The 15,172-nt window shown below is 48.1% G+C and overlaps 1 protein-coding gene across 3 annotated transcripts in view; it reads right to left on the bottom strand.

The window, feature by feature from the left end:
* LOC144671471 (sodium/calcium exchanger 3-like) overlaps window positions 1–9,649 on the bottom strand; it is a 269,876-nt gene extending 260,227 nt beyond the window's left edge. For all 3 annotated transcript variants that reach the window (XM_078533401.1, XM_078533400.1, XM_078533402.1), the window contains exon 1: window positions 7,838–9,649. In XM_078533401.1, the coding sequence (XP_078389527.1) occupies window positions 7,838–9,612 (1,775 nt within the window). In that variant the 5' untranslated portion in view covers window positions 9,613–9,649. The remainder of the gene's footprint in view (window positions 1–7,837) is intronic.
* Window positions 9,650–15,172: the final 5,523 nt, after the last annotated feature.

Here is a 15,172-nt window from a genome sequence, read left to right on the forward strand (position 1 = left end):
GAATAAAAAGGAAACTCTGCAAGTGCTGATTGAAAGATTTTTTCTCCCCTGCAGCTCTGCAGCCAGAGTACAGGCCAGTCCGAACGGCCCTCTTCTTTATATTAAAGTTCCAGGCTTATTCCCCAACCTACCCTTACCATAAAGCAGGGGGATCAACCCTGGTTCAATAAAGAGTGCAGGAGAGCATGTCAGGAGCAGCACCAGGCAGACCGAAAAATGAGGTGTGAACCTGGTGAAAGAAGGTCTGGAGAGAGATGCAGTGGTTTTTGTCGAGGTTCATTCCGAGCAGTTCTGTGACACAGGACTCTGTGCTCTACGGACTGTTCCCAGGGACACACACCAAGAAAAACATCAAATGCAGCTGGAGGATCGGCAGCTTGGTGAAAGACGCTCTTTGGTCTGCCCGAAACTTGTTGGTCTTCCAGTGCAAAGTGGTGTCCCCAACTGAGTGTTGCAGACTGGCACATTCCAAGGCCCAGGACTACGTGCTGAGGGATGCACTAAAGCTTGGGGCAGCTGCCGCAAAAGCGCAACGGGGAAAGGTCGCTGTCTAAGACCTTTCAGCCATAGTGCACCGAGGAGCTGGGAATTGTATGACTCACATTGAACGTATGCAGTGAATACTAAATGTATCATAATAGTATTGAAGCATCTCAGAGTGCAACATGATCTATGTCGATAACTTAAATACCATTGCACTGACTGTCTGTTATGACCATGTTGAAATGTCTGTAATGTTCATTAATTGTATTGAAGCACCTCATGATCTATGTGGAAAACTTGAATATGATTGTACCTTTTGTGATGGCCATTTTGAAATGTTTTGTAATGTTCTTTCAGATATTTTATGAATAAAGTATCTTTTTCCAAAAAAAGCCTGGTGAAGCTACAACATTGGACTATTTGCATGTCAAAAAACTAAAGCAGCAAGCGATAGGCAGAGCTAAGCAATCCCACAACCAACGGATCAGATCAAAGTTCTGCAGCCCTGCCACATCCAGTTGTGAATGGTGGTGGACAACTGAACAGCCAACAGGAGGAGGAGGCTCCACAAATATCCCCATCCTCAATGATGGGGGAGCCCAGCACATCAGTATTAAAGATAAGGTTGAAGCATTTGCAACAATCTTCAGTCAGAAGTGCCGGGTGGATGAGGGGCCTCCTCCTGACATCCCCAGCATCACAGATGCCAGTCTTCAGTCAATTCAATTCACTCCATATGATATCCAGAAATAGCTGAAGGCACTTGATACTGCAAAGGTTATGGGTCCTGACAATATTCCAGCAATAATACTGATAACTTTTGCTCCAGAACTCACCGTGCCCTTAGGCAAGCTGTTCCGGTACAGCTGCAACACTGGCATCCACCCAACAATGTCGAAAATTGCCTGCTGACAAAAAAACACGACAATCTCACCAATTACCGCCCCATCAGCCTACTCTCTATCATCAGCAAAGTGATAGAAGGGGTCGTTGACTCTGCTATCAAGTGGCACTTACTCAGCAATAAGCTGCTCAACAATGCTCATTTTGGGTTCTGCCAGGGCTCCTGCCTCTTGGACTCGTGGAGGTGTCAGCTGTGGCTCAGTTCATAGCACCCTCGTCTTTGAATCAGAGGGTTGTGGGTTCATGTCCCACTCCCGGAAAACCAAGAACTGTGATTGTACTCGAAAGAGTTGCAATCTGTGACTGTCGATAACTCGAAAGAGTTTGGACTCGTGGCCTCATTACATGTCAAAACATGCACAAAACAGTTGAACTTCAAGAGGGGAGGTGAGAGTGACTGTGTTTGACATCAAGGCAGCATTGAGTGTGGCATTAAGAAGCCCTAGCAAAACTGGAGTCAATGGGAATCAGGAGGAAAACTCTCCGCTGGCTGGAGTCATACTTAGCACAAAGGAAGATGGTTGTGGTTGTTGGAGGTCAATCATCTCAGCTCCAGGACATCACTGCAGGAGCTCCTCAGGGTAGTGTCCTCGGCCCAACCATCTTCAGCTGCTTTATCAATGACCTTCCTTCCATCATAAGGTCAGAAGTGGGGATGTTCGCTGATGTTTGCACAATGTTCAGCACCATTTGCAACCCCTCAGATACTGAAGCAGTCCATGTCCAAATGCAGCAAGGCCCAGACAAGATTCAGGCTTGGGCTGATAAGTGGCAAGTGACATTTGCATCATACAAGTACCAGGCCTTGGCCATCTCCATCAGGAGATACTCTAACCATCTCCTCCTGACATTCAATGGCATTACTTTTGCTGAATTGTCACCATTCCCGAGAGGTTACTATTGACCAGAAACTGAACTGGACCAGCCATATAAATACTATGGCTACAAAAGCAGGTCAGAGGCTGGGAATCCTGCAATGAGTAACTCACCTCACGACTCCTCAAAGCCTGTCCACCATCTACAAGGAACGAGTCAGGAGTGTGATGGAATACTCTCCACTTGCCAGGATGAGTGCAGCTCCAACAACACTCAAGAAGCTCAAAACCATCCAGCACAAAGAAACCTGCTTGATTAGCACAGCATCCACCATCAGCGCTCAGTGTATTCTGTGCATTCACATCATACTCCTTTTATTTGTTTATTCGTTCACGGGATGTGGACGTCACTGGCTAGGCCAGCATTCATTGCCCATCCCTAATTTCCCTTGAGAACGTGATGGTGAGCAGCCTTCTTGAACCGCTGCAGTCCCAATGGTGCAGGTACTCCAACAGTTTGATTCGATCAGCCAATCACTGGGACATACAGCCCACATACCTGACATCATATCAGCACTGAATTCATACACAACATTGCTCAATTGTGTGGTAGGCAGAACATCTTTTTGGATTAATGGCAAATACCAGCCACTGCATAGTAGCAATGTGAAACGGCTTGCTTAACCAACTGTTCAAATTTTTGAGATACTTTGCCTTTCCAGGGTAAGTTGTGGTAGACCGGGCACTCTTCAGATATGAAAATGGCGTCCTTTGGCCCATTTGCGAGTTTGCACAATACGCAGTGAACAATAATCCTATCAGGAGAAGTGCTCCATTTCTATGTCAGGCTTGCAAGCAGCATGCAAAACCCCAAAACAATGTCCACTGTTAGATGTGATTCCGTGACTGGGCAGCACTTGCTGAACAATCCAGAGTGTGCTAATAGCTACACTAACAACAGTTTAAGATAATCAGTCAAGCTCATAATGTGACACTTGTAAGAAGCGACATGCATTCACATGTAGAGACCTGTTCTCTGCAAACAAAAGGAATATGATCAAGCCTTAGACCTTTTTTGAATTATCCAGGAACTTGGGGAACCTATAGTTCCCCGTTGCTTTCCCAATAGCAACACCTCGGCCAATCTGAGGTGATTTGCCAACCAATCAGCACCCTTTTCTCCTGTAGCATAAATTGTGATAGTTTGAAATTTGGCATTCTTGCATTTGCCCTGATGAGAGCAAGATGAAAAGCTTCAGCAACATGTCTTGCTATTCAGCAATATTTAAATTTTAGACTGAATTGGGGAGGAACTGGAGAGGGGTTTACCAGAACTACTTGCTTTCTGAAAGGCATTGTATAAATGCAAGCTCTTTGTTCAGCGTATAAGCACAATAAAAAGGGTCCTTCCATTAGACACAGATGATCGCAAAGGACCAACATTACTGACAGAAGGCTTATTTTTGTTCCACTTTAATATTCTTTGCAGTGTTCTGTGTGGTTTAAATTACAGAGCAGGCAAGTCCCATCTTGGAATGTGAAGTGTGTGTGTTGTAACACAGCATTGCACAGTAAGCCATCATCAGCCACCACCACCAGCAGATCCAGGGAGACCAGTGTTCCAACACAAGATCCAGATTAACAAGAAAAGTACAAGAGCTGTGTCTGATGGGAAGATTCATCCTTCCAATCAACCTCATCATGGATTACGAAGATAGAGCCACAGGATCTCAATATTTGTACCAAACTTCAACAACATCCCAGCTTCAACTCTGAGCAAGTTACCTTCAAACAGTTTTCATCATCGTGACTTGAGTGGGAGTTCATGATTAATCCTCAAAATTCAGAAACATTTCAAGAGCAGTTTCAGAAAATAGTTCAGTATTGGGCCTTACCTAAAATGTTCTGTCATCCTGAGTGTCCGCCAACAAAAAAATAATGGCCGTTTCCCATCCCCCATGCCATGACATAAGGGGCCATTTTGAGAGTGATATGATGCCAATTGATTCTCAATAACACCACTTTGTTAAATTCAAACACCTCTTAAGCAAAGCCCTTCATTTGTTTCTTGTTTCCCTCCAAAAATAAAGCAGTCATTGCCAACATTAAACATGCTGGGAAATTACCAACAGTAAGCATGCTGGGAAATTACCAACAGTAAGCATGCTGGGAAATTATCAACACTAAGCATACTGGAAAATTAGTTCCCCTGCCTCCATTCACTCCCCGCACCCACCCTCCCCTCCCCGGCTTCCAACTTTAAACAAAAATCACCTCAGGATCACCACACAGAGTTAAAATGGGAGCTGTGGCCAGTTATTTCTATGGTCTCCTCTATGCCGTCTGACACTCATTTCGGATAATGTGAAAGGTCGCCTGAAATCTTCATTATTTTTTATTGTACACCAGACCTGAGTTATTATTCATTTATTTACCACCACCACCGCGCCTCCAAACCTCATCCAACATTTACCTCCTTTTTCCAGCTGGATTAGTTCTTTATAATGGGAGTTGTAAAATTGTGTTGCATCACTTCCTATCACATTGCAGAATATTCTGAAAGCATTTCTTCCAATGTGTGTGCATCTTTACACACCTCACATTGGCGACCAACCACTGCTGGAACTAGTGGATGATGTGGGGAGGATCCCACCCTCCTGCAGATCCCGCCCTCCTGCAGATCCCGCCCTCCTGCAGATCCCGCCCTCCTGCACATCCCGCCCTCCTGCACATCCCGCCCTCCTGCACATCCCGCCCTCCTGCACATCCCGCCCTCCTGCACATCCCGCCCTCCTGCACATCCCGCCCTCCTGCACATCCCGCCCTCCTGCACATCCCGCCCTCCTGCACATCCCGCCCTCCTGCACATCCCGCCCTCCTGCACATCCCGCCCTCCTGCACATCCCGCCCTCCTGCACATCCCGCCCTCCTGCACATCCCGCCCTCCTGCACATCCCGCCCTCCTGCACATCCCGCCCTCCTGCACATCCCGCCCTCCTGCACATCCCGCCCTCCTGCACATCCCGCCCTCCTGCACATCCCGCCCTCCTGCACATCCCGCCCTCCTGCACATCCCGCCCTCCTGCACATCCCGCCCTCCTGCACATCCCGCCCTCCTGCACATCCCGCCCTCCTGCACATCCCGCCCTCCTGCACATCCCGCCCTCCTGCACATCCCGCCCTCCTGCACATCCCGCCCTCCTGCACATCCCGCCCTCCTGCACATCCCGCCCTCCTGCACATCCCGCCCTCCTGCACATCCCGCCCTCCTGCACATCCCGCCCTCCTGCACATCCCGCCCTCCTGCACATCCCGCCCTCCTGCACATCCCGCCCTCCTGCACATCCCGCCCTCCTGCACATCCCGCCCTCCTGCACATCCCGCCCTCCTGCACATCCCGCCCTCCTGCACATCCCGCCCTCCTGCACATCCCGCCCTCTTGTAGATCCCACCCTCTTGCAGATCCCACCCTCCTGCAGATCCCACCCTCCTGCAGATCCCACCGTCCTGCAGAACCCACACCCCTGCAGAACCCACACCCCTATAGATCCTACACTCCTGCAGGTCTCACCTTCTGTAGATCCCACCTTCCTGCAGGTCTCACCTCCTGTAGATCCCACCTTCCTGCAGGTCTCACCTCCTGCAGATCCTGCCCTCCTGCAGGTCTCACCTCCTGCAGATCCCGCCCTCTTGTAGATCCCACCCTCTTGCAGATCCCACCCTCCTGCAGATCCCACCCTCCTGCAGATCCCACCCTCCTGCACATCCCACCCTCCTGCAGAACCCACACCCCTGCAGAACCCACACCCCTATAGATCCTACACTCCTGCAGGTCTCACCTTCTGTAGATCCCACCTTCCTGCAGGTCTCACCTCCTGTAGATCCCACCTTCCTGCAGGTCTCACCTCCTGCAGATCCTGCCCTCCTGCAGGTCTCACCTCCTGCAGATCCCGCCCTCCTGCAGGTCTCACCTCCTGCAGATCCCACCCTCCTGCAGATCCCACCCTCCTGCAGGTCTCACCTCCTGCAGATCCCACCCTCCTGCAGATCCCACCCTCCTGCAGATCCCACACCCCTGCAGATCCCACACCCCTGCAGATCCCACACCCCTGCAGAACCCACACCCCTGCAGAACCCACACCCCTGCAGAACCCACACCCCTGCAGAACCCACACCCCTGCAGAACCCACACCCCTGAAGAACCCACCCTCCTGTAGATCCCACCTTCCTGCAGGTCTCACCTCCTGCAGATCCTGCCCTCCTGCAGGTCTCACCTCCTGCAGATCCCACACCCCTGCAGAACCCACACCCCTGCAGAACCCACACCCCTGCAGAACCCACCCTCCTGTAGATCCTACACTCCTGCAGGTCTCACCCCCTACAGATCCCCCCTCTTGCAGGTTCCACCCTCCTTGACTGATTGGGAAGCATCGGGTAGGTGAGGGGAGGTGTGGCTAATTTTTTACCAAACCTAACTCCAATGGAACATCAATTTTACACCTTCAGTGTTGTATAGATCCAGCATTGCACCCAATCCCATCAATCTCTCATCGGAAGATGGATGGGGCGGCCTAGGTAAAAATTTCATTTATTGCCACTAAGAAATGAAAGGGATGGTAATTATATTCTGATATATTTAAATAACAGGAAAAAGTCAGACCCACATTTTGTTTTTGAAGAAGATGTGAAGTTAAGGACCTGAGTGAACAAAACTCCGAAGGACACAAATATAAACGAATTGAGCAAAAACACAGGTCTTTCCATTTCTTTCACTATTAACCCACTAGGGTGGAAAACTGGTCCTTCCGAATTCCCAGACTAGTCAGCATTCAGGTCGTGATGGGACCCTGGGCAGGATTTTTCTGCAGGCTTCAGGACCCCAATGTTGCGATCAAATGGGGGTCCTGAACTGCTGGCAGCCAAACTGGCAGAGCCATTCTTCTGGAGTTGGGCTCCTAATCGGTGGCCTCTGTGCTCACCGGCAGGACTCTCGATGCCGCCATCCCGATCAGAGGGCCGGCAACTCTGCAGCTTGGGTAGCCCCGCTGAGAGGTGGGTGCTGCTGAGGAAGGTAGGAAATCTCGAGTGCGCCTTAACATGGAGGCACATTCAGGGGCGTCAAGGTAAATTATCATTATAGAGTCGGGGGGGGGAAGGCAGCAGGACCCTCAGATCAGAGAGGAAATCCCACTGGATGGCTTCTCGGGGCCTCGGGAGATGCTTTTCCTGCCCCTCCCCTTTTTGGGGGTCGGAGCCTCCGGTTCCACTGGCCTTCCGCCCCCAGACTGTCACCGGGGGCAGGGGGGGGCCTCCTCCATGGACCTGGCTTGCCTTTCTTCTGGCAGGGGGAGCCACTCTGCCTCTGACAAAATGCTGGCGAACCCTCTATATGGGGTATATTTGTTTAAAATGGCTGCCTGTGATGCAAGCAGCTGATTTACATTCCTGCCCTTCCCCTGGGAAAGTGTCAGAGAAAGCTTCCCAAAATAGCTGCACCCCCCCCCAAAAAATTTACCAACACAACATCTCTAAGCCCGCCACCCCGGGGCAAGGACAAGTCTTCCCTTTGTATTAGCCACTGACTAACATTTTATTTGTGTTGCTGTACAATACAGCAACCATCGTTATGTACTTACGCAGTCTCATCGTTAAGAAACTCCAGTTCCCCATAGGAATCCTCATAGTCCACTCCTCCTCCCCTGGCCGTGCCTTCCACTGTCCTATATGGTATGATTACAGTCCCTCGAGCGCCAGAGGTCCTCAGCACCTTCAGCTCCATGACACCAACGCTCTCACTCACGTGGTAAACTTTGTCTTCAAACGTGAAGATGCCAGCGTGGTCGTCGTCCAGGATTGTCACCGTAGCAACCAAGGGGGAAACAAGACGCCCCTTGGGATAGTCTGTTGGATCCGAGTCAAACATGCCTTCGGCATCTCCACTCCTGAGGTTCCCAAGACGGACAAAGAAATGTTCGTCTTCCTCAAATATATCATCATCAATGATGCCAACCGTGATCTCCTTTGTCGTTTCGCCTGGTTTGAAGATCAGGGTGCCTTCACTGTATTCATAGTCCGACCCAGCGTTGGCTGAGCCATCTTCTGTCCGGTAGTCTACGTAGAAGGTGCTGTTCAGCTCTCCACCTTTGCACACGACGGTCAGAGTGACAAGCCCGCAATTCTCAAAGCACTGGTAGCTGGCAGGCTCAAAGCAAATTTTGCTGCACATCTCCTCCGCTGGGTCAGGCCTCGTCTCTTGAAGGTTTGTAGTCTTCTTTGCGTGATCGGCGGCGTGCTTCTTCAAGATGTTCCCAGCGCCGGTCATCATTCTGGTGGCCTGAATGCGATAGAAGGCCCGGCTCTTTTGCTGATGGAGCAGGGCATAATAATTGGCCAACTCGACCAGCTGTTCCAGCTCTCGATCTGGGTACTTTTGCTTGAGGTCCTTGAGAATGCGGATGGCTTCTTTACGACTCTCGTCTAAGTCTTTGGCTTCCAGAGTGATCACAGTTCCATCAGGAAGGACACTGTCTCCATGCTCCAGGATCATTTTCCCATCCATCTCAATCCCCTTGGGGAGCTCTCCCTCCGTCTCGATAATGATGCCCCTGCGCTTATCCGCCCGGTATCTTTTGTAGACATACTTGTAGAAGAGCAACCTCTTATCGGCAATCCAAGCAAAGACTACGCAAACTGGGAAGAACATGAGGGTCAACAACCCTTCCCAAATCTGGACAACGCCTGGAGAGAAGACTGCTAGGATCAGGTACATCCAGATATAGGCAAAAATACTCCACGATGCTGTGACAAAAAACACGCGCAAATGCTTGACTCTCCGAACCTCACCGTCAGGGATGCAATAGACGCATACGGCAATGATGACAAACATGTTGAACGCTGCACTGCCGACAATTGTGCCAGGTCCCAATTCTCCAGCCACGAAGCCGTGCCCACATACCTCAATGAGTGACAAGAGAATTTCCGGTGCTGAGGAGCCTAAGGCCATCAGGGTCAAGTTGGACACCGTCTCGTTCCAGATTCGCACGGTGGCTATGCTGGTCTCACCGTTGGGTAACGTGATAGTGATCTCTTTCTCCTGCGAAGTGATGACTTCGATGGATGCCATGAAGCGATCAGCTATGATGGAGACTCCGAGGAACATGTACAGCATGGCAACAAAATAGACAATAGCCCTGGCAACTTTGTCTCCCAAGGACGGGTTCTGCGGGTACCATATTGGGAGAATGATCCCAAGGTTACATTGGAAGGACCCGAAACATGAGGAATTGGGCAAGTCAATGGGGTCTTCTGTGTTGGTCCCCTCTGCCTCCCAAATGGTCATCATGAATATGGTGACCATAAACCCAGTCCCCAGGAGTGGGGATAGGAAGGTTTTCCACTGTAACTTGGCCATTGATGTGGTTTTCTCAGAGAGGTAACCTCGATTTCAGGATCTTCCAACCTTCAAATGCCTGTTGGAAAAAAAAACAGATAAAAGGAAACTGTTAAAACTGTTACACTTCAAGGCATGGCAGCTGGGACATGAACACTTTATTCAATTAAATCCAACAAATATTTGGTTCAACTGTAATCAGTGCAGAAATTATTTTGAAGGATCTGTCATTTCTCTTGCAAGACATTAATTCCCATGTTTAAACACAGGATTCATTGATGTCAATTCACGATACAGCCATAATCTTCATGCAATATTAATCTATCTGAACAGTTTCAAACGGAAAATCCAGATCCTTATTTCAAAATTGATAGTGCCACACATTCACATAATGTTTGATTACTATCAGAGAGAAATCAATTGCAATAACATAGAGCCTCTTAACTATTCTGGATATGTAAAGGAGACTGTGCAGTGTCATGCCATTATAGTAAGTCCAATTCATGAAAGGTCACATACAGGCTTCGTAACTGTTGCACCTGAATAGAGCCAGCAGAACTGAACTTATTTCGGAAGCTTATTTTGGAAAGAAAGGCTTCCATTTATTTAACACTCTGCAAGGCATCCCAAAGTGCTCTTCAACAAATGAAGTAATTTTGAAGTGTTGGAGGGTGGCAGCCAATTTACATACAGAACATACAATTTAGGAGCAGGAGTAGGCCATTCAGCCCCTCGAGCCTGCTCCACCATTCACTAAGATCATGGCTGATCTGATTGTGGCCTCAACTCCATATTCCACCTACTCCAATAATCTTTGACTCATTTGTTAGTCAAGAATCTATTTACCTCTGCCTTAAAAATATTCATTGACCCTGCCTCCAATGCTCTCTGGGGAAGAGAATTCTAAAGATTCACCTCCCTCTGAGTGAAAAAATTTCCCCTCATCTCCGTCTTAAATGGGGGACCCCCTTATTTTTAAACTGTGCCCTCTGGTTCTTGCCTCTCCCACAAGGGGAAACATCACCCTGTCAAGTCCCCTCAGGATCTTATATGTTTCAATAAGATCACCTCTCATTCGTCTAAACTCCAATGGGTACAGGCCCAGCCTGGCCAACCTTTCCTCATAAGATAATCTCCCCACCAATCCCAGGTATCAGTAAACCTTCTCTGAGCTGCTTCCAATGCATCTCTATCCTTTCTTAAATAAGGAGACCAAAACTGTACACAGTACTCCAGATGTGGTCTCACCAACACCCTATACAATTGGAGCAAAACATCCCTACTTTTATATTCCATTCTCCTTGCAATGAATGACAATATTCCATTTGCCTTCCTAATCATATGCTGTACCTGCATACTAACTTTTTGTGATTCATGTACCAGGACACCCAGATCCCTCTGTACCACAGAGTTCTGCAATCTTTCTCCACTGAAATAATATTCTGCTTTTCTATTCTTCCTGCCAAAGTGGACAAGCTCACATTTTCCCACATTTTACTTCATCTGCCAAAACACAGAACAAGATCCCACAAACATCAATGGAATAAATTATGGGGTAACCTGTTTCTTTAATGATGTTGGTTGAGGGATAAATATTGGCCAGAGCACTGTGGAGAACTCCCTTGGTCTTTAATGAAATAGTGCCATGGATCTTTTAGTTCCACCCGAGAGGGCAGACTAGGCCGCAGTTAATACCTCATCCAAAAGACAACACATCTGACAGGGCAGCACTCCCTCTGCACTACACTAAATTATGCACTCAAGTCCCTGGAGTGGGAGTGGAACCCACAATCATGGATGCGAGGGCTACCCAATGAGCCACAGCGAATACCCTTTTCACCTCATGGTCTTCTGAGGTATGTTGGTGAGGTGGTCCTTTGAGGGACTAAGGGTGTAATCTAGAGTTAATCCTAGATACACCGGCTGTGGCTGATGTGCCAGTGAGTCACTGGACTTAAATCTCCACATCCTGCAATAATCACTGATGGATACCATGCTTTGGTTCAATTTGTCAACACTCTTTTCAAAGTCTCCGTTTCCTGGAACCAGAAAGAATGCTGTCTGCTTCTTGAATGGCCCGGAAATTACTGGAAGGCAAATCATTTGTAAATATGTTAAAAAGATCTGCAGCCACAAAATCCCTCGGGGGTATCCAGGTGCTTAGCTTATCACCTGGAATTGTCTATCTCGAAAACTTCATTACCATTTCATTACAATCCATCACGATGACATCTTTAATATCTTTAACAGTAGGCCAAAGTGTCAGACTGTATCCTAAGCCACTGTCACATCAGGAAATACAGATCCTGTCTTCTTCTGGTGAAAACAATATCAAATTCTTTCATGGAATGGGAGTATCACTGGCAAGGCCCATATTTGTTGCTCATCCCTAATTGCCCTTGAACTGAGTGGCTTGCTCACCCATTCCAGAGGGGCAGTTAAGAGTCAACCACATTGCTGTGGGTCTGGAGTCACATGTAGGCCAGACCAGCTAAGGACAGATTTCCTTCTCTAAAGGACATTAGTGAACCAGATGGGTTTTTACAACAATCAATGATGGTTTCATGGTCACCATTACTGAGACTAGCTTTATACTTGAGACTTTATTTTATTAATTGAAGTTAAATTCCACCAGCTGCCATAGTGGCTATTGAACCCATGTCCCCAGAGTGTTATCTTGGGTCCTGGGATTACTAGCCCAGTGACTTTCCCACTATGCCACAGTCGCCCCCAAATAACAATGGCAAAACATCCCCCGAGGTGTTTCGCAGGAGTGTTATCAAACAAGATTTGATGGAGCCACGTGAGGGGCTGTTCGGTGACAGAAAGTTTGGCCAAAGAGGTAGGTTTTAAGGAGTATTGAAAGACAGGCGGAGAGGTTTAGGGAGGGAATTCCAGAGCTTGGGGCCTTGGGGGCTGAAGCTACGGCCATCAACGTTAGAGTGATTAAAATCAACTTCGATGGACTGGACGCTGTGTCTTGGTGGCCGCAAACTGTCTCCCCCGCCATGTCCTGTTCTCTCAACTCGCAAATGGCCAATGTTCCAGGGGAGGACAAAGAAAACATTCCAAAGACACTCTGAGGCTCTCCTTGAAGCACAGCGGCATTGACATCAATAACTGGGAAAAGCTTACTATTAATCGCTCCGAATGCTCGAAGATGCATCACGCTTCGAGTTCAAACACCTTAACGACGAGGCAAAGCGGCAGCAGAGAAGGAAAGAAGTGGAAGTAAACCCGGCACTCCCGATCCCACCACCTTGTTGGACGTCCTGCCCCATGTGCCCAAAGATCTGGCGTCCGAGACTCAGGATCACATGAAGACCCCTGGCAGAAACCCGTGACCCTGAGCAGATGTCATCCTTGAATCAAGGGACTGCTGCCGACACCGATGAAGTCCCACCCGAACGCTGAAAAACTGACTGAACGCTCTTAGGAACTGGGTATCCTGTAGATCTTATACTTTGCAGAATTAACTATTCCAGCAGTCTGTAAGCACTGCCCAGAAGTGATATTAGACGGTAGCGTGCTAGGAGGGAGTGGTCCTTCCCTGATGTTCGTACGGTTATCAACCTAGCTTTTCACCATATTTAATTGTTGACAGTGTACATACAGCACACAGATCCTAACACACACCAAGTCCCATTCATCCATCACCCCCTGTGCTCTGACTACTCTCGCTCCCAAACTTCTGATGTCTCAATCATAAAATTTTCATCTCTGTTCATGCCCCTCCCCATCCCTGTATCCCACATCAACCCCTACAACCCACCCCATGTCTGGAACCCCCACCAACCCCTACAACCCTCCCTATCTCTGTAACCTCCACCAACCCTTACAACCCTCCCTATCTCTGTAACCTCCTCCAATTCCGGCCTCTCACACTTGCCCAATTCTCTTTGCTCAACCATTGTGCCACCTTTAGCTGTTTCAGCCCTAAGCTCTGGAATTCCTCTCCTTAAACCAGGCCACTGCTCTGCCCCTCTCTCCTCCTTTATGATGTTCCTTAAAACCTACTTCTCTTACCAAGCTTTTGATTATCCCCAATATTTCTTTATGTGGCTTGCCTCAACTTTTGATAAATAATGATCCTCTGTAGCGGTTTGGGATGTTTTATGATACTAAAGGTGCTATTGATGATGCAAAATGTTGTTGTTGACTTGGCAACAATGAAGGAATGGCGATATATGTCCAAATCAGGATGATGTCATGCTGGATTCCGTCTCCCACAGGCAGTAAGCTCCCCAGCCCCCGGAACAGTATTTACCCAATTTATATTCTACATGAAAGGCCCCAGTCAATGAAAGCTAGATATTCTTATCGGGGTTATATGATATACAAATCTGAAAATCTGGGCCATTGCAACCCGAGCCCATTGTTATCCTCATCTTGCAGGACCTTACTGCCCATGTTCAGTCACTGGGTAGCGATCAGGAGATGGATCCTATGTGTGGCAGGTATCCTAGGTACAGGATGCTGAAGACCGTTGTAACCCTCCCCATAGTTCTGTTCAGCTGTCCCCATTTTGGAACAGGGCATCTCGCAACATGTACCATTTATACCTTCTCCCACAATCCTCAGCTGTAGCTTGCTGTAAGTGTGAGCGGCGCACGGAGAGCAAGAGGACGTCTGGGGTTTTGGTGGATAATGGGAGCAACAGTTAACCAAAGAGATTGATGGATTGAGAAGGAAAGAGAGGAAACTGCATGAACTAAGACAGAGATTGGCAGGGTTAAGCTCTACTGGCTGCGATCTATGCATCTCCCATGACCACATCTTCCTTAACCTCGATGTTGCCCTTGAACATGTTCAGGTTCATTTAACCTTTAATAAAGTGTCAAGTGTTTGACTGCGTGTTGAATTAATTCTTGGCAAACAGGCACTGGAACTCTATCTATGACAATACAAGATTCATATTCCTCAACAGAACCTGGAAAAAAAAAATCATTAAATGATAACACCTTGTAGCTGTGTCTGTTCTTCGAAAAGGATTATCCAGTTAGTCCCACTCCCCCTGTCCCTTCCCCATGGCCCTAAAAACTTTTCGTTTTCAAGTACATGTCTCTAGTCTAACTCTCTGCTTAAAAAATTTCTCATCTATTCCTTTCAACAATTAACTCAAATCCGTGCCCTTTGATTACTGACCCTCCTGCCAATGGAAAAAGCTCCTTCCTCTCTACTCTATTAAAACCCTTCAGAATTTTGAACACCTCTGTTAAATCGCCCCTTAATCTTCTCTGCTCCAAGGTGAACAATCCCAGCTTCTCTATAGCCTCTCCGTGTAATTGTCATCCTTGGCAATAATGTTAGTAAATCTCCTCTGCCCCCTCTCCAAGACCTTGACAGCTTCCTTAAGTGTGGTGGTCAGAATTAGACACAATACTCTAGCTGAGGATGTTGTAATATGCCTTTAAGGGATATTAGCATGACATCACTTGAAGGGAAGTGTGTCATATGATCCAGTCTCAGTTTCAACACCGCACAGCGCTGACATCCTCAAGCTATCTGTTCTCGTGTGCCTAGTCTAAATAAGTGAACTCACAGCATGTTTACCCAATCCCCAACCGGTGTTTTTTTTGCA

This window comes from Cetorhinus maximus, chromosome 32 (genome assembly GCF_964194155.1).
Source record: "Cetorhinus maximus chromosome 32, sCetMax3.hap1.1, whole genome shotgun sequence".
NCBI lineage: Eukaryota > Metazoa > Chordata > Chondrichthyes > Lamniformes > Cetorhinidae > Cetorhinus > Cetorhinus maximus.